This window comes from Musa acuminata, chromosome BXJ2-9 (assembly GCF_036884655.1).
Source record: "Musa acuminata AAA Group cultivar baxijiao chromosome BXJ2-9, Cavendish_Baxijiao_AAA, whole genome shotgun sequence".
NCBI classification, from domain to species: domain Eukaryota; kingdom Viridiplantae; phylum Streptophyta; class Magnoliopsida; order Zingiberales; family Musaceae; genus Musa; species Musa acuminata.
In genome coordinates, this window is record NC_088346.1 from 10,634,332 (window position 1) to 10,655,280 (window position 20,949).

Sequence of the window (20,949 nt, forward strand, 5' to 3'; positions counted from 1 at the left end):
AATATTCTTCAATGAGACAATCTTTAACCGCCTCAAATAACTTCAATTTGGTCTTTTGTTTAAATATACGACAAAGGTAAAGGCAACCCCTAAATGCTTATCTTGAATCGATGTCCACGAGAGCAGACCAATGGGAGACAACTTTTATCTCCTTCTTTCAGTCTATACGTTATGTATATGACACATATCGGATACTAATTGATCGATAATATCCTCTCTATCAATAATAAACCATAATATTCATATATTTTAGGATCATATAAACATATACATAAAATAATATGTAAATATTTATAATAAAATTAAATGCATTTGAGTATTTTCTTATTATTTTAGTATAGCTTTTATCTATCTCTATCTTTGTTATGCCATTAGTGATTGACTCATTGTTCATATATAAAAATATTGTTTAAATAAAAATAATTATCATTTACCTAAGTTTAAAAGGTGATAGAAAAGGATTATTTTTCAAGAATTTGTTAGTGTTAGAGGATGATCTAAATCCAATTCAGTCCTATAATTGATTTGGATCAATCATTCTTCATAAGGAATTATTTTCATCCCAAAAACCTCTTTGGTCAAGTCACGAGGCGACTTAAGTCGGACCTAACGGGTAATAGAGTCTTTTTATGGTATTTCAAGCCAAAATTAAATATAATTTGAGAATAGACCAAGAAATGTGTGTGCAGAATAGGAGTTTGGGAACCTTCCCTATAAATAACAAGATTTAATAGACATAAACAAGAAAGAAAATATTTGTAATAAGGGAGTCGGTAGATAGTTTAATGAATGGACTTACAAAGAACTAATTGTGCAAGTTTGAAGTCAATGGTTGGGATATTATGATCCTTGACTTTGACCATGCTATGACAAATTTTTGCAGGAAGGTGCGTAAATCATGTCATAGAATAATACTCCCGACAAAAGAAATAATCATGCAGCAGACGTGGTCTAACATTTTTTAGCGTGAAGCGCAAGTCTAAGACTTTGAATGGTGATCAGAAGTGGAATGGCCAATACAATATGCACAAAACCCTGGGCACCACCCAAGTGCATATTAAACTTTTGGTCATATTTTTTGGTAGGAAACTTTGGCTCCAGAAGAATATTATTTGTCCTCATCTTCACATTACCCCCCCACAGAGCCCCTACCTTCCCGAAAAGAATATGATTGTCCTAATTCGGCTTCTATAGAAATGCTTTTGGTCTGTACCAGTTTAGAGCCAACTCGAATTAGTTGTAGTGTTTCTTGGTTCGATAACTAAAGATGATGCAAGTCGATTCCAAGAGAGTGGGTAATGTTTCACTCGTGACATTTAAGGTTTGAAGAGAGGATTTGTTTGGGTTTATGTGAGAAATTAAGTGAGATATGAGAAGGCAATGAAGGACTGAGATGCAAAGGAAAAGGAGACCCATAGCGGGTATCTTTGGATCCAAAAAATTTGACGGTGAGTGTTACTACCTACCCGGTGCAGTAATAATGTGTTTTAGATTGTTCTCTTTCCATTGACATGAAATTGTTAGCAAATCAAGGGTATGATAACTGATGAACATGAAGCGGTCACTTGAAGTGTAACATAAATGAATTCCCAATGTTTCCTAAAAGAATATTATTTTTAACTCTTGAAGAAAGCAACACATGAGGCATGATCCAAACTCTTAGTCTATGGTATCGCACAATCTTTATACACGGTTGTGGTCTCAGCGAAACTAAAATATCTGTATCTATATATAAGCCAAGTATAGAGCATTCATTCCACATCCCACAAGCTTTTAGGAAGCACAATGATATCATAGAAAGCTGTCGATTTAGTTTGTAGCACTGCGGAACCTGTTCCAATGGGCTCTCCTCCATAGATCAATCTTCAAACTCATGCATATGATCCAAAAGATAGTTGGCAGCGAGCTCCTCGTTCTTGTTGCAAGCAAAGAATACCTGCAGCACAAGTGCCCGCTCGAAGCCCATGGCTTCTAGCTGCCAGAATAAGGAGACACATGAAATTGTTTACTCAGGTAATAAACAGAAACGAGTGCATAGAACAGTTTTAGAAGCTGATGCAAAAAATAAATAATCTATCTTATAAATAAATAAACTGATTGCCAGCTTCAAATAAGATGTTTTCTTTCTAATCCACAAATTGGTTAAACTATCTTATACATATTCCAAGAGTCAAGATGTCCTATCCACCTAATGCATGAGAAAAGAGCACCATAAAATCTTAATTAATTGTAAGAGTTGATCACGAAAAAAATAAAAACTCCCTATTTGCAACTTGTAGGCTGGTTTCAATATTCATTTAATCCAAATAATCGAACATGCTGTCCATAAAATCCATACCCAAGAGAAAGTACATTGTTGCCACAGCATTGTATTGCAACAATGTTGATTAATGCCAAATAGACTGTCACCAGCATAGGAATGTCACAAAACTGTCAACCACGATTGTTATATTGAGTGAAGATAAACCTCCAGGAAAGATGCCACAGCCCCAGAGAGAGTATAGCGTGCAGTCTTTCCTGAACATTTTTCTTGAATCTAAATTTTTTTGGGAAAATGGAAGTTGAATTGGGCAATAATAGTTCAATCAGAACTATGAAAATGTCTAAGATTCTTTGGGCACCAACACAAAACTAACACCTCATGAATTTTCTTCAAAATAATAAAAAACTGAAAAATTTCAATCATAACAATTCTAAAACTGCACCTTTGTGATTCGACAATGTCTTATAAGAGGACTTCTCATGGTAGCCTGTCCTCTTTCTTTATAAGATAAACACAAATACCCAGCACATGCTTGGGTTGTTTCTAAAAAGCTAGCCTGAGTGGCTTTGCATTCTTAAGCATTTCAGTAGTCGCATACAAATTCAAAATGATATATATGCTTCTTTATTAACGACTTGCCTTTAATCAAACATAACAGCAACTTTATTAGTTTTGCTTTCCAGTTCAACCTAACAGAAAAGGCTCTTAGCAAACAAAATATACATCATGACTCAAAATAAAAAAAAGGACACATTCTTTGTAATTAAAGAAGTCCATCATGCAATACGACAATGCAACAAGACGACTGCCCAAATTGATCTCTAGAATTGGATCTACGAGTAGGACTGGGCTGATCAGGTCATCTTTTAAATGCAATCAATATTCTATAGGTCATTACTTCAAATACAACCCAGCCGTTAATGATCAAGTTGAAAACCTAATCTCATATCTTACCTGTCTATTTCATGTAAGTCAATAACAAATTCTCCAACCTTCAGTATGAACAGAGAATCTAAAAAAAGAAGAATAACTATTGAAAATTAAAACAAAAAAGTCATAGAAACATAAGCGGACAAATAAACGTACCATCTTACTAAAAGCATTTTTATTTTTTCCCTTCAAAATTAGGAGCCACAAAGACCAAAATACCTCATAATCACATGCCACGACTCAAAACTAACATTATCCAACATTTCATGCCATAGGTCCCCAGGTAAAGTGCCATAACAAACTAACAATGAACGTTGGACTTGGTTTCTCCATACCAGAATCCCACAAAAATCCTCTGCCTTTACCTACTTATACAGGGTGGATTTACATAAGCTAGATGGCTCAGGTAAGATCTTTTAAAATACTTCTGAAGCTTTGTTGGGATCTAAAATTGATTTACAGGTACACAGTTCTTTTTAGTTTTAAGATCACCTCAGACATAATTTGGCAGGCTCATACAAGATGTCAATAAATAATAAAAGATCTACAAAACTATAATTTGATGGCTTTACAATGATTTTCGCTGGTATAGACAGAACAATCAAATAGTATAATTATAATGCAAACAGAAAAACTGTATGACAACACAGAAAGACTAACACAACATTTCTCATTGATGCCAGACTTACGAAGCAGCTCTTTGGTGTTCAACAAAAACAACAGAATATTACAACTAGCTAGCATCACCTTCCCTGCCAATGAAGGTGATTTATAGAAGAAAAGATTGACTTACACGCTCAATGGCTTCGTGCTCCTCAGGAGTGACACTTAGGGCTTGTGGCATTCCAGCAGGCACCTGACCTAGAAAGTTGCCACTTTATGTGGATAGGCAAAGGTTAGAACAACCAACATCCTCACTGAAAAATTAAAATAGATGCAACAATACAACAATTCCTCACCCTTCAGTTCCCTCAGCAGGCTCATTTATCAATCGCAGAAACTCTCCCTGGTGTTCCTGAATGAGCCTCAAAATCTGAGGGTTTTGTTTTCCCAGTTCTTGAAGCATGGGCTGTCAATCACAGGAAACTGGCATGAGACTATTCTTAAATAACAGAATAGTTTGACTAGGAACAGTCATGGAATATGGAAGCAATATAAGAAGACCTGCAAAAATTGAGGGTTCGCCTGTACCAAAGCCTGCAAAGCTCGAAACTGCACAGAAGATGAGAAATAAAGTTTAAAATTTAAGAACTCCTCTTTTAGACACTTGACTTTATAAGTATAATTAAAGAAACCTGTGGACTATTCTGTAAAAAATCAAGGCTGCCACCACCAGCATTTGACCCAACATCTGGAAGACCCTGCAGTATGAGACATAAACAAACTAGTCAATTTCTAATATTTGTAAAAGGCAGAAGTTTGTAAATTAAATGTTTGCATTTTGCAGTAACCTGAGGAAAGAGGTCCAAAGGATTAGCATTAGGACCACCCATAGGGACTGCAGGTTGAACTGGTTGTGGCACCTGGATAGGAGAATCGGTTGTTTGCCCACTTGGAGGCGCTTGTGCAACTGGTGGGGCTGCAGCATGCTCAGGAATGCCCTGATATACATATATAAACTTATTAGAACACTGTTACAGAGAAGATCTCATGTTTTGCTTCTTACAAAACAATAAGATCGTGTAGCGCATGTTACATTTAAATAAACCAGTGTTTCATCACAAAAAAGAATGAACTATGACCAATATGAATTTTCAACTTACCTATGCCCAAAAATGCATGGTATTATACGACATAAGAGGAGAAATTCTCTTATGAAAAGCCAAAAACCTATCTTAACCAATTGCAAATCTAGGCTCCCACTAGTGGAGTGGAATATAATGCAGGAAAAACAGATGAAAAATAAAGTTGCATCCTATCTGTCAAGTTGATTCAATTCTCGAAGTTTGATTGATCTAAATCCACAAACCAATATTCATAGTGTAAATTGGGCCAAAATGAACTATTTGGGTGTAGCTACTACTTCAAACCTAGAATTAACGTCAAAATACAGTGTTTAAGAACTAAAATTTTAGCATTGTTTCTGTAGGACATGGCATTTGTTTTTACAGCTAGGTCATGTCTTAGGAAGAGGACAACCTGATGACTTCAAAATCTTAGGTATTTTCCCACATAACAAATTTAGGCCTCTCCCAAATATTTTTCTCCCTTTGTGTTTGGTTTCCAGTGTGGCATAACAACATTGCGTTAGAGAACAATGACTGTCATGGGAAAAATACATTTGCGCATTTACAATTTCAAGAGAGACAAAGGGAGGAAAAATTCAGAAATAAATCTTACAGAGTATAAATATTCAATAGCACGCTCAGGGTTGTTATATGCAGCACGCAAGGCACGAACAACAGTATCCCTGTCCCAGGTCCCTCCTCCCATGTCAAGAATTTGTTGAATGGTTTGCTCCAAGGTATTGCCAGCAACAAGATTTGATGCTGCTTGACCATATGCATCTACTTCAGTGCTGCTTATGCATAAGCAACAAAAGTCAAATAAGAACTATCACATAATCACAACCAAAATGGGAAGCAAAATGGGAGGAGAATGCAATGGCAAATAATTTGCACTTAAAATCCTCAACCAGAAAAAAAGTGAAATAAGCAGAAAATAGCAACAGGTGCACCATTTCCATTCAATTATCTCACTATTTCACACATTTCAAGATGAACAGATCATATGGAAGATTAGCACCTTCACTAAAAGTAACCTAGAAACAAAAATTCCTTTTTTTGGCAAAGGATAAGTGGTGAAGACAGGTCTTGATAAAAACTTGTCAGATGATGATGGTAAGTGAATATGATCCACCATTACCAAACCAATGTTTTATGTGTGACTTGGATGGTCTCGCCAATATGGCAAGTAGCGGGACACTTAGAGTTTAGTATATATATAACCACATTCCCTACCTTGTTAGAGGATTGAAACACATAAGGAGAAAAATAGTAATTATAGGTTGAAAGATGTCGAGGAAGAAAAAGGAATGTTTCATACAAGAAAAAGCAACTATGGATGATTGGATGGTTGACTCAGGTTACATCTTCATGATTTTCTGGTATGTTTTCACACCATGCTCTATAAGATAACATTGATGATCTTTGAGAAGTCTCCTCCTATCTTATGTTTCTGAGAACCATTTTAGTGGAGACCCGATCTTTCTCCTTTGTTTACTAAAACTCATTTGAGTTATTATTTTATGAGTCAAGAATTATTCTTGATGATATTTGATATCATCTGGTTAATCTACAGAGGACTATTTGTAATCTCATTGATCTTAATTAGTTTTTGAATTTTATCGACCCTTGTATGTGGGTTTTTTATTCACACTAAAGTTTTTCCATAAAAATTTAACGTCATGTGGTTTGTGATATTCTTTTTATTGCTTGTTTGATTGGCTTAAGTGTTGCAATTTGTATTTTGGTGTTAAATTGTTATGTTTGATTTATATAGAGAGGGAAAAAAGAACGAGGATAAAAAAGTATCTTCAATGAAGAAATTATAAGAAACAAACAAGGATTTGTTTTCTAGTCTGAGCCCTTATTACAAAAAGGTGGAGACGCAATACAAGAGGCTCTCGAAATTTTGAAAATCGTGAAGTCAAGAGTAAGGTCCAAATCCAAATTAGGAATAAAATGAAATTGAAAAGGGAACAATCAAAAGAATGTAATGAAGAAAAAAAAAAAAAAGAAAGAGATCTAGTTGCTTGCATTCGATGGTGGTCTTATTAAATATGACGTCAATGGAGTTGATCTCACATCCTAGAATTCTACTTAGGTTGTTGATTCAGCTGACTCATTTCATGCTTCTTAGCGTCATGACTTCTTTACATCCTTAAGCAAGGTCTTTTAGAACTATAGGTTAAACCTGAAAAATCCACCAAAGAGCATCAACCTTATCAGAGATATTCTCCTCACGATTATCTTTTACTTATAAGGGAGGGTTAGAATGTTATCAAGAGATTATGTTACATGACCAGAAAGATAAATGGTTGGGTGTCATGCAGGAAGAATGAAATCCTCGCATGACAATTATACATTTGATTTTTAATAGGATTTTTCCCCTCTGTATGTAAATCAAATAATAATATCAACATCAAATATAGTTATAACTTATAAGAAACCACAATGCTTAGACCAATCCTACAAATAATATATCAAACCACAAGATAATGTGTTTGCTTAGAAAACCCTTCAATGTAAAAGGAAAATCCACAGGCAAGCTAGATAATATTCTTCCATTAATCAAAGTCAATAGGATTACAACATAGAATATCAAATATCATCAAAAATAATTTTTAGCTCATTGAATAATCTTAGCAAAAGACTAAGGAAAAAAGATCAGATAGCACCAACAAAGATGTCACAGAATAGAGTGTTAGGGGCTTCTTAGTGAGATTATATTGAGGAGCATTGTGTCAAGAACAATGTATCAAAAATTCATGAAGATCGAACCTGAGTCAACCATCCAAATGAAATTTTATCCTTTCTTCCTCAGCCACGTTCAATCCATGATGAATATTTTTCCCTTTATGTATTTCTCTCCTCAAAAAACAAGTTGGGACTAGCATTAGAGTCATATTCACACTAAACCCTACTGTTCCCATGACTTGCAACGGGCAAGGCCACCCAATAAACTATATGTACAACTAGTACTAGGAAAGGCTATTAATAAGACTCGGGAAATCTAATTCCAAATCCACTATGATGGGAGCAAATAATTGAATTTTAATCTACACAGACTCCCTTGATTAAACTTACATAAGCATAATATTTTAGTAAACCATGTCAATGCAAAACCCTTGCCACATAATGCCAGTAACAAGAAATCCACAGAAAGGTGCATACTCCTGCCCACACATGACAATTCAAAACCCATGAGGATTTTCAATTTTCAGTAAAGAGGGTTAGATGATAAGTCCAGGTGAGACATGGACCTGGTATGCAATAATTCATCCTCAGTTTTTAAGAATATGGACATGGATAGTTTCTAGAAAAGTCATCTTTATGAAAACATTAAGCTGTTTATGGATGCAATACTGAAAAGCCAAAAGCTTATAACTATTTGAAACTTCAAAGAAAGAAAAACATAAAAGAGTGACCCAGACGAACATAAAAAAAGATAGGATCAATGTCTAAAGATTGTGAGAATACCCAAAACACAAAGTACATCCACTAGAGACCTTGGCTCAAATATCCAAAGCATATACCAAAAAACAGAATATCAAGAAAGAACAGAGACACCTGAACAAGATATTTGTAACCAAGAAAGAAAAACAGTAACAGAAACAGAAATAGAGAAAGAAAAGATAAAATAAATAAAAAGAGGAAGAAGAACAAAAGACAAAAAACTAAGCTAAAAAAGAATATGCATGACAGTGGTTGTGTAAAAAAGAAGCAAAACAAAATACGAAAAGACAAACTAAGAAAAGAAAAGACTATACATAACAGTGGTCGTGTAGAAAAGAAGCAAAAAAGAATGGCATGATACCTAGCAACAACAAGCTCCAAAAAGCAAAACATCAGTCTAAAGTACATCCCCAACCTTCACATCACAAGAAAGATGTATGAAGTGTGGATCAAGAGCCACACTAAAATACGTAGGCATATGCACAAGCTAGATTGGAAAGCAAGAAAACAAAAAATGTCCAACTATGAGGTTGTAACTAAAAAACAAGATCTCTGTGCACAACAACCAAAAGGAAGGGGTCAAATTAACTGGTTTTCCTACATCTGAATCTTGAACACAAATATAGCTTTAAAGACAAAGTCTATTTACAAGATAGTTTCCCAGGATTAGGACCACCCAATAGTTCACCTCTTTGTGGACACACATACCCACATAGATCTATTAAAGAATAACATAAAAGAACCCTGACGAACCACAAACTCTATTATATTGGAAAATCACTAAAACATGTCATCAAGATGTAAACATATATGCACTTTTTTTATAAGTAGATAATGAAATTAATGAAATATATGTAACCTATGATGAAACAACCATAAATCTAGAAGATAATGTCAGACAATTTCCTCAAATCAATTTATGGAATTTTGTTAACAAGTAAAACTTATGAAACAAAATAAATTAGCCAGGTAAATAGCAGAACAAAATTTGTGCAAGGTTCCTAACTCCAAAACCCATCAACTGCTGCATATAGCCAACTTCTAGTTGCTTAGACAATTGTTACAGTATGTCCCTGTAACAAAAGCTGGACAATGACACCAGTTACACAATGAGCAAAAAAGGCAACTCACGATATGGTAGATCCAGGAGCTGGAGCAGCTGTGGCGGTTGGAACTGGAGCACTTGTAGGAATCCTGCTTGATGAAGCATGGCAGTACCACAAAACAAAATCATAGTAAAGAGAGTTTGTACAAATCAAGTAAATATGATAACCAGGAAAATAAGAATGTGACAATAAATAACCTACAGGGGCAATGTTGCTGCAGATGCTTGAGGAGCTGACGCTGGTGCCAAAGGGACAAGAGTGGCAGTATTGGTAGGTAGGGCCTATACAAGAAAGAAATTCATTATGCTTTCAGAAATTTTGGTGCATCATTCATCTCAAGCATGTGTCCAGCAAGCACAAGATGTCCATTTAATGCAACGCTTCTTCAGAGCTTCAGCATTTTCATTATCTTGCTGAGATCTCAAAAAATTACAGGGATAAACCAATCATAGCTCAATATGTTACCACTCCAGCATCTAAATCAAAAGAGGCAAAACAGGTATGCAGCATCTTTGATTTTCCCCCCTTTATCCCGCTTGTTTTGGTTCTTTCTTTTATGACACTGTTTATACCAGCATACTGTATAGGTTTGACAAGGAACTAGTAAAGGATAAGTAATGCTAAGGGCAATCTTTAGGACAGCATCCACAGTCTAGCACTTTTAAGACATCAAGATTAGGACTTGCAAAACAGGAAGAATATCTAGCTGACACCACATCAGTAAGAAAAATGATATTCAATACTTCCTCAATGTACACAATCACATTCAAATGAAGATTCATTCTCAAATATGCCTAGATGTGTATATCCATAACTCTTAAAGATGCAACAAAGTAATATTGATCAAGATAAGATTAATTATATCTTGTTACTATCAGATCTTCTTAAATCTTTGCATTGAAATCCTTTATTGTTACAACAAGGTCCCTGATTACATTAGTTGAGCATTAACCAAATTAGATTGTCTGAATCTAATCAGACCAAACTCGCGAGCAACTAATACCTATTATATTCAGGAATGGGCAAGTGAATTCAACAATTTAAATGGACTTGCATCGAAAATTTAAACTAAAAAAAAATTTTAGGTTTCTTTCCAAATCTTCTCTTCCATTTTCTTTTTCCTCTTCCATGAGAGACCAAACCAATGCCTTCACATTTTAATGTCCAGTGCCACAGCAGCACTGCCTTAGTGATTGTTAAGGATGGTAGTCTAGGCTGTCCCCCACTGTCAGATGACGGTGTAATCAGTCGCAGTTTTGGCTGCCACCCATCCCACTGATGCAGATTAGCAGTTGGTGGCTATAAGGCCAACATTAGTTCCATAGTAGGCTGATGGTACAGCAATAGAGGTTTACTCTTAGGCCTTTTTGCTCCATTCCTTTTCTGTCTGGTCCTATCCTCTCTTCACTCCAATTGGATTTGTTTTTCTATTGAACAATCAACAAACCATTGATTATCTGCTATATCCATTAGTGGTTCTGAATTCTGATATTTATTATCGATAGCCCAAGATTTATGAAATAGAACCACTAATATGAGAATAAATAATTGATAATGCAAAGAAAGGAAATAAACAGAGTTTTCTGCTCACTAGGGTTCCTATCCCAAATGTTTTAGCAACATCAATGATGATCGTCATGTCGAATCAATGACCTATGAACTCCAATGATGTCCTCAGGCATCAGGATGAGACGGTGCAGCATAGATAACTAGAAAAGAGAGAACTGGGCAAGGCACGAATAATAACATAGGTAGGATAGGATGAATGCTTAGAGATTTAGATGATTAATGAATTTTTATCCCCTAAACTTCCAGCTAATCAGGACTCTATTATAATTATTATCCTTCAGATCATTATCTTTATCGCAGAGTAACCAATAATAAGCAGGCTCACTTTCTCTTTTTTATAATTATAGCTTACTAACTAATGGGAGAAGACTTGGTTGTAGTGGATATCAACACACATCACGGCCCCTTAGTTTCAACATAACTATTAAATCTGAGATTTTTCATTATCAAAATGAGTACTTGTGACGTGAAACTGAATGAAGCTCGTTGCACTACAAATTGCATAAAATTATAATTCTAGTATCCTTGTAACAGATAAGTCATAAACAAGAATCAAGGTACTAATGAAATGTTCATTAAAGCAATCTTAAGCAACAAAATTGAACTCTCTGGAACAGCATGTTCAAACTCCTATCGTCAAGCTGGACTCACATGGCTACTCTAGGACCCTTTTCAATCCATGAGGGTTGTTTTGGGCAACTGGTGATAAGAATAGCAACTTATAAGGCATGTTTTGACCACGTTCAACAGGGACCCTTATAACAATTTGCAAAGAAAGATTTCCAATTTTTCCAGCAGGAATAAAACGGCTCACTACAAATTACAAGTCTGATTTGAGTCCTATCTCTATTGAAATTCATCTAATGGGAATAAGATTTTGCCTACTTTAGATTTTTATTTTATTTTAATGTTAAATTAGTTTGCTTAGACTAACATGTCTGGATATTTTCTTATTTTATAAAGTTAAATAAGTTTAAATCCATAGTTAAATCTTCCCACTTCTATCTTGTTCTTCTGTGAAGACCCTTTCTCCACCTAGGGTAATATAAAGATCATATCCTTTCATGTCAAATTGTGTCTTATTAATGACCTTAAAATCCATACTTTCCATGGAAAAGACACTCAAAGAAGTATAAATGGTAGTTGGATGCCAAACGAATACACAGCAGAAGAGTAAAAATTATGCCCTAATGACTCCTATACTTTGATAAGAGTACTTTATGTTCTCACCTAAAATAAGAAGAAAAAATCCAATTCAAACCATATGCTTCAACATCGCAGCAATGCTGACAGATGAAGGCCAAAAATGCATGTTCCTTTGATACATAGACAATCTCGCCATATTTTAGTTTTCCTAATTGGAATTCACCTTTGGTTCTGTTCATCAATAGTCTACTGGACTATAAATGCACCAATGCATGCTAAGACCAAAGAAAGTTGGGATTTGGTCACAACAGTTGAACCTCATCATCAAGGTCAGGCATTTTCCAACAATTATAATATAGTGATAGTTTACGGGGATTCTTTGATGGTATGCCCTATATGCATGAATAACAAATGCCCACCAAAAACTTGAACAAACTATCAAGTTCAAACTTGACAAGATTAAATGCTATATTACTTGATTTTCTGACAAGCATGTTTCATTTTCCAATCACATCTGCACAACATATATAAGCACTCAAGAAAGCATACGTAGCACCAAACATTTGTTATCCTTGACAGAGTGTTTATTTTACTATAAATTAGATATAAGAGCAAAATAAAGTGAAAGACAAAGATACGGTAAGAGATTGTTATATACATCAATGAATTGTCTTCTAACCTGACTTGGAGGTGCTTCAGAGGTTGTTGAAGCTCCACTAGATGATCCCTTCGACTGCAAAGTGTAAAAAGTATACCTCTCATAAGTTATCCGCAATGGTATTCTGAAGAGTGAAGACTACTAATTTCACATGCATCACAACTGAAGGTCTCTATTATCTATGAAATTTCAGTGTGATAGTTGGTCACGACTTATATAAGAAAAACCTTTAAAATTAAGTTGGAAATACTAAACCATGCCAAAGAAAAATATTAAAAAATTCGAGTAAAACACAGACATAAAAAAGAGCAATCATGTGAAAGCTTTTAATTAATTGATCATGAAATTTTCCAAAATCAGATAAGTAAACTGCAACTCAAATTAATGATGGGCCTAATGCATGAGGCTCCCAGAAAATTCAGGGTTTGGAGATGATTAATAGCCTTAACTAGCGAGCAAAGAGGTTCTTTCTGAACCTTAGTCATTCAAGTCGAGTAGAAGCAATGTTAGTACAATTATTAAGATATGAAATTCTACTCAATACCATAATTTTTATACAACATCATGAATGTACTTTGCCAACAGCAGTCGATCTAATTCCCCTTATCAAGGTTGAAATCTTTACTGCCATCAGTAAATAATCAGGGCAAGCTAATGACCCCACAAAGACCTAAAAGTCCTGTTTTCTATGACTTATTATAGAAAGAGAAATGTGATCCAAGGAAACTACACTTTTGGAAGTGCCAATGTGTCTAATGGAGTCATTGCAATAGAAGTTTGCATGACAGCAGCACCAAAGAATTTATAACTTATTTGGGCCAACTCAAAATAATTAGAAAACAATAATGTTTTCATATCATATAAAATAGTAAACTATGATCATAGCATATAAAAAATAAAACAATTACATACAATAAACATGAGAGTTCAAAGATAAGACAACTCAAAACACTCAATGTCCAACATTCAAAAACAAAAAAAAAAGCTTCCAGAAACTGAAATTGTTGAAATGGTTTAAACTCAACTAGCAAAACATTACTGAATTATCAATAATTCAAATGCACCAAATCTAAGAAATACAAGTAAAACTATACATCCCGATAGGATATGTGATTGCTTTAGTTAAACCTAAAAAAAAAAAAACAATCACAAAGTTCCAAGAATCAATATTTCCATGTCAACATGGAAGGGGAAGAAGGATTCTGTTCTTCCTCATCGATCATTCACCATAAAAGAATAATTCAAATGCACCAAATCTAAGAAATACAAGTAAAACTATACATCTCGATAGGATATGTGATTGCTTTAGTTAAACCTAAAAAAAAAAACAATCACAAAGTTCCAAGAATCAATATTTCCATGTCAACATGGAAGGGGAAGAAGGATTATGTTCTTCCTCATCGATCATTCACCATAAAAGAATAATCACAAGAAGAAGGGGGACAGTTATACCTTAAATCAACAAACATAAACACACATATATGTTTATAAAAGAAAACTATACACAAGCATAAAATTTTTTATCAAGGCCTCCTAATTTGTTAGTCAAAAGTTATGAGAATATAGAGAAATCTAGATGTCACAACAATAACAGTGGACCATATTTGGATTCAAGTGCGTGGCTATTCCCCTACATTTGGGAACTGTTTAGGGCAATATCACTAGTAAAATTAAGGCAGCCACAATAAGAGGAGTGCTAACAGCTGAAAAGATGCAAAGGAGAACCATCTCTCTCCTCATTAGAAAAAAAGGCCAAATAGAGCATGTTATTTTAAGGTAAATGACAACAGAATCCTGCTAATCTGGAATTATTGACAAGTTCCATTAAGGTGTTTTCTCTTCATAATACACATTTAATAACTGGTAAATATATATGAATTCCATGTAATTCCATAACACTAATGACATAATACATGGAAAGTAATTACACAATTAAACTTAATTAAATCCATAGTTAATGTCAAAGGTTTCTGATTCTGTTGACAAGCCTCTTTGTAAGAGAGATTATATTGGTTCAGAAATGTGTGATTCCATCACAACATATTTGCAGGATAATGTCCATACCACAGAAAGTCAAACAAATTTGTGGAACCAAGATTTTTTGGATTCACCAGCCGTGGATGTGTTCCCCTATCCCTCACATCAAGTAAACTACAAACAAAATGAAGAGCCTTGCTCCTACTGCCATTCTCAGTGAAGCAGAAGTTGTCTTATATTTCTCAATTTATGAAAGCCAGCAACATAGTAAAAGAAATGGCAAATCATGTAAGCTCTTAGAAGAAGACCAACATTCATCAGCTTGTCCACAAACATAAGAAGATCAAGAATCAGAATAGAGTCTTAAAAGTGAAGGGCTACCTTACTCAGCATTATAACAAGAAAACTATTTTCAGAAACTTTATTCTCATCCAATGTAGTATCATCTTTAAGAACTTTCCCTTGATGTATAAGCATCTGCTGTTCAGCTGGATAAACAGTTTTTCCTTGGGAAGTCTCAATGTATCTTTTTACATCAGCAACCTGCAGAGGAACCATATGGAAATGATTATCAGACTGTTTATTATACATTGATTAAATAAATTGAAGGCAAAAAGCTGGAGAAATTATAGTAATGACACGTAGACGTCATGCCATAGTAAGATTGATTGGTTGCAACTTAACCGTCAAATTTTCAAATATAGAAATAGCCTCTCCACAGTCAGGGTAAAAGTCTGTCCAGCACATCCATGTCCACATAGGTGAGACTAGTGCATTGGATCACCCTTTCTAGTCAACAAGGCATGCAAGGGTGTAAACTTGAGGGAAAGGGTGATTAGAAATATGAGACAGGAGAATGTAATAAAAAAATATGCAAAGGATATGGTTGGAATAATGGATTACCTATGTAGCTTAAGTTGCATAGTTTTTTACTTCTATATCCAAATGAATTCTTTATTGCATGAACAACTTCATTGCCTACAGTCTTATTTCTTAAAATCCGTGTGTCTGGGGCTTGATTAATTTCTTGGTGCTTCTAAAGTAACAAATAAAATGCATTGGAAACAAGTACTGGCTAGCTCAAAGCCTCATGTATCAACTTCTAAAAAAATTGTCATTTATTCTTCAGGTATCTAGAAACCTAAGACAAAAGATACCTAAACAAAGTTATTGAAGCATGCGTCCTTTGGGTCTGATGCTAATAAAAAACAATACTGCCAGTCAAAAGGTTTTAAAGCCACGACAGTTACTAATTTACCAATCTCAAGCTTGAAACTTGAGAAAAAATATGACATGATGCAACACTAGGCAAGCATCAAAATTTCCATTGTCTACAAATAGCCAGTTGTGCTTAATTATGGATATACTCCTGCTATAAATGAAAAATTTAATGGCATCAGGCTATACATCTCGCTAGGTGATACATCCTAATCATTAACCCATGGCCATCAACCACCAAGTGTTCCTACCACGAAGTGTGCCAAATCCAGGAGTTTGAACTCTTCTTGTCCTTTTCACCCCACAAACTGGAACCATCCGAATGGAGACCAGATGTGTTGAATTCTTCTTGTATATGGGAAACCTTTGCCCAAAACCAAATCACCTCACGAGATCATACTTCTTTCCCAACTTCAAATGTGGCAAGATTTGGAAAAACGTGCCACGCTGGTCAAATCCACCACATCAAGATCGCCACATTGGTCAAATTCGCCACAACAAGTTGATGTTCAAAATTGACATCAAAAGGTACACGGTTTGTCAATCAAATATTGTAGAAGTAATGTTATTGTGAATGTTCTAAAATTATAATGTTGACGTCCAACCACATGACATTGTGGTTGTATAACTACCTTTCCAAATGGCATGTTGTTTATTTTGGTGGTAACAATAGCCACTCACTGAAAGAGTATGACATGCATAACTCCTTCACCCACCACTCACTTTTTCTCTCTGGTTCAGGCCCTTTTGCCGATGCATATTCATCTGTCTACCAACTGATATCAACACCGAACCAAGATTTCAAATCTTAACATATACATCATTTATATCATGTGCCAACTTCATGCACTTTTAAGAAGACTTTACTTGTGTGCTTTTAATATATATAGTTCATAAAGAGTCTAAAATACAAATTTTGATTCATTAAGTAATCAAGCATAGAAGACAGGGTTTAATAGGGGTTATAGAATATAGGGTTCGAACAATTGGTCTGATTGGTACTGAAAAAGGTATAGAACTGCATGTACCAATCTAACCTACATTTGGTATCAGCACCGAATAAATCTTGCTATCAATACTAGTGCAGAATTACGAGTTGAGTGTGTAGTGAAGATCACAAGGAAAGTCGATAATTGTCATAACTACAACAACAAATCTCAATGTTGCAACTATTTGAGGATGGCTACGTAGATCCTTTGCACCACTAGGCATTGATGCTGGCAGGGAAAAGTCATTTTTGCGAGCACTAACAGGGCATTGATGATACATATTGAACGCATAAGAAAAGCAAGAGCCCCCTGTTCCGCTTGCACGCACCCACACATGCAACTATTAGAAAAAGATAGTCATTAAGATAAGAAATATTGCAATCCTTGAGTAATCTAGTTGGCATGGAGCTCAAGATTTTTATACACGAGATAAATTTTCACACCTTGAACAAATATTAGACTATAGAAGACACTTGAGATGATCTTGTAGACTTTGGGAACCCTTTTTTCTCAAAATGGAATAATATCTTGATCTTTTCTTCTTTTTCTCTAAGAATTTAATAAGAAGTGATTATTAAATCAAATGAAGTCACTTACCACTTCACAACATTCAATGATATGGCTATCATGTGTTTGACGGAGCATCAAATTTTCAACTGGTGTAAATTTCTCATAGTCATAGAGCATAATGATGTACTTTTGTTGGAGTACTATGGACTTATAAACGCGTACATGGTAGAAACAATGAACTTGTTTAAATAGTAACATGACAAAAACTACACAATCTCTAACTCGACAACAAGATACCTATACGAACACATATTTCTCTGACAAAAAAGGACCCAAATTAATGCGTTAAGGAACATATAAATTTTGGCCCGCTAAATATATTGAATAACAAACCTTCTTGTTTATCCAACACTCTCTTTTCTAAACTCGTTCAGTCAATATTTACGCGTAAAAGTATAACCCAAAACATCAAAGAACAAGTTAGAAAATTTATGTTCGATGTGGGTCCAATCCATGATGTCTCTGCCCCAAATACTTTTTCCATGTATTAGAGATCGACAGACACGACGCGTTTGCTTTTCACATCAACGTTACGCAAGAGTCGAATACTGTAGTAAAAATCATAGAAAGTAAAATAATAAGAAATGCAATAGATACAACCCTACTAAATTATTCATGTATACAATAACAAATGCAATTCATACAACTCTTCTAAATTATTTATCCCTTCGGAACTCAAATGTAGTATGCAGATAACCCTAAAGCACCCTTAACCCGATCCATTGCGGAAACATTCCCTAAATTTGAAGAAAAGAATCAATTCAACAAGAAGCAATCCAAATATCTCCAACAACAGGATCTTTCTTAAACCTTATCATCAAGAATTAAATTCTCCCATCCACACATGCGTCATGCCCAAATTCGGTGCAAGCCGGCTGCTAGGGCATCAAATCGGCAGAAGAAACGGCAAAAACATAAAAAAGACCGGTCGATTCGCTGGCGAAAGTGATGGGACCGAAGGAGAAAGAGAATGGAAGCGATGGTACCGTGTCCTCGGGCTTGACATCGATCTCGAAGTTGGTGCCCTTGAGAGTCTTGACGAAGATCTTCATCTCTCTCACTAATTCGCTCGCCCAACCGCTGCTCTCTCACTCTCTGTCTCTCCGTCCAGCGTGGGTTAAAAATCTGCGACTCCCAAATCGAGGTCGGACGGCAAGACGAAGGGAGTGGCGACCGTTTTATACTTTGTATGTACAGTCGAGGATACGACACCGAAAGAGGAGTCGGTGTCAGGCTCCTTTTCACTTGTCTCGCCTCGCCTAAAACAGCAAACTAGTAAATGATTTTTCTTCCTATTAGTAAACGATATGGGTCCCAACTCGCGGACCCACGAAACAACCAATAGTAAGTCACGGTTTCATGGATGGTGGCTTGTCTCAGACGCAGGAGTCTCTCCCTAGGTGCGCAACTTTCACTGCGGGAATACCACTCTCCGTATTCCTTTCGGCAGCCGGCAACCAAATCGTTATATATTCTTGCTTGGAGAGAAAGAGAACAAACGAGAGAGACAAGAAAAAGAGAAAAGGATGCAGATAAAGTGATCATTATCAAACGCAGTCCAGCGAATCCAACCAATCAATGGACGCAAAATACCTGGGTCCCACACTTAGCTAATTCCTTTTTCGTCTTTTGATTGCAAGTAGAACGGCCTCTACTGCTCTCCTACGCGATGAAGTTAAAAAGAACGTGGAATCGGCTAATTCTCGAGTGTTATTGGTGGAATTCAGCAGAGTGTGTTTAGGGTGGGGGATTGGATTCGCATTGTTGTTTCCCCTACTTCGAAGCAAAGGAGCCTACCTTGATCGCGGATCACGTGGAACACGGTTCACCGAATTCCACCAATCAAGGTACGTTTTAACCCCATAAGTTAGCTAATTTTACACTATGATTTAACTAAAAAGATTAAATATTTATTCCCATTTAAAGCCTTTCATTAAAAAAGAATCCCTAACACTCTCATGGATGAAATTAGTAAGTAAACATACTTTCCCACTCATCCAAAAATTTTGTATGCTTCTTTGCTCTTAGCAAAACTTACATGTACACAACTTCTCTGTAGTTTTACCAAAAAATTATAACATATTATCTTCATATTCTATTATTCTTATGCATCACAAAAATGTATTTAAGACCTTTTGCTAGCTCAATTTTTATAATTATATTATTAATTAATAGAAAAGACTTGAGATTCTTCCTTTGAAATCATTACCTTAGGCAAATATATCAAACCATATGTGTCTCTCTTTAAAAATATATGAAATTAGTTATAGAAATATAACACTATATTTCTATTTCTATTAATACCCTCTGGTTAAAGTAAGATGCCATATCTCAATTTTAATTATTGCTATCAACAGAAATAGACAATCTTAAAATTAAAACATGCTAACTTACTAAATAAAATGGTAGGATTTTCTCTGTTTATAGTATTTTCAAAACTCGAACATAACTATAACATCTAACCAAAAGAAAACTCAAACAAGTCATTGTTCATCTCTACACTACCATAACCCTTGCACATTTGCATAACTAGTCCGTACGACCCCATGTAACACGTCGTCAACGTAGGGTGATAGAAAGGGGCATCTCTTGTCAATTTTGACGGCTAATAGGGTCACACCGATCGGCTCCCTTACGTGTTGTCACCTATAAGGCTGACCAAAGAGGGGCGCGGGTCAACTTGGTTGCCTGGGGCCCATTGCCCCCGACGATCGAGCCATACCGCTTGTTGTTGGTTGCAGTGGCCAACAGGCTACCGCCTTACTATCGAGTGGAGTGATGATTTATCCCTTGCTTTCCACGTCGATGTCTTGGTGACGACCAACTGACGGGCTGGTCTAGTTGCCAGAATATTCTCTATCAACTTTCGTCCTAACAAATATACACATCGGATAAGTAAATTAAAGATTAACACAATGTTGCAAATACAAACAACTTTTATGTTTTTAGATGCTCTTTTTATGTTTTTTTTTTCGCTTATCTGGCAAAGTGAATCATTCAATACACAACAAGATAATAAAAACTAAAAGCAAATAAATGATCTATAGCTTATAAAATGATTTCTGCTCAAAGAATTGCTCCACTAATGGATTGCCGATCCACATGCCACTATGACATGTTAATTTTGCTTTTATTTAGTGTAAATATCAATGAAACAAGAAATATAATCACTCTTGGCTAAATAAAATCACTATTCATGGCACGACTCATTGACTTTTTTGCATCTATTCATACCACTCTGTTGACAAATGGGGGTAAATTACATATTAAACTTATTTTCTATAGAACTCTGTTTTTTTAATTTATTTACATTTATATTTCTGAATATTCTCTTCTATATTAGAAA

General features: G+C 35.3%; 1 protein-coding gene across 2 annotated transcripts; it reads right to left on the reverse strand.

Moving 5' to 3' along the window:
• Nucleotides 1-1,565: 1,565 nt before the first annotated feature.
• Nucleotides 1,566-18,771, reverse strand: LOC135583704 (ubiquitin receptor RAD23d-like). Of its 2 annotated transcripts, none has more exons than XM_065125639.1 (12): nucleotides 18,590-18,771; nucleotides 15,208-15,369; nucleotides 12,850-12,924; nucleotides 9,678-9,757; nucleotides 9,502-9,564; nucleotides 5,534-5,711; nucleotides 4,645-4,794; nucleotides 4,489-4,554; nucleotides 4,358-4,405; nucleotides 4,153-4,262; nucleotides 3,987-4,068; nucleotides 1,566-1,975 (listed from the first exon to the last, which is right to left on the reverse strand). In XM_065125639.1, the coding sequence occupies exons 1-12, from the start codon at nucleotides 18,653-18,655 to the stop codon at nucleotides 1,859-1,861; spliced, it is 1,197 nt and encodes a 398-aa protein (XP_064981711.1). In that variant the 5' UTR covers nucleotides 18,656-18,771; the 3' UTR covers nucleotides 1,566-1,858. The 2 variants fall into 2 exon arrangements, with proteins under 2 accessions (XP_064981711.1, XP_064981712.1); XM_065125640.1 differs by having other exon boundaries at nucleotides 12,871-12,924; nucleotides 18,590-18,765.
• Nucleotides 18,772-20,949: the final 2,178 nt, after the last annotated feature.

Excerpts from the sequence above, each read along its gene's own strand:
- LOC135583704 (XM_065125639.1), bottom strand. The coding sequence starts at position 18,655 with ATGAAGATCTTCGTCAAGACTCTCAAGGGCACCAACTTCGAGATCGAT. Across the intron at positions 4,555-4,644 it reads CTTTGGACCTCTTTCCTCAG|GGTCTTCCAGATGTTGGGTC; the intron begins GTTACTGCAAAA and ends CTCATACTGCAG. Across the intron at positions 4,069-4,152 it reads CCTGCTGAGGGAACTGAAGG|TGGCAACTTTCTAGGTCAGG; the intron begins GTGAGGAATTGT and ends ATCCACATAAAG.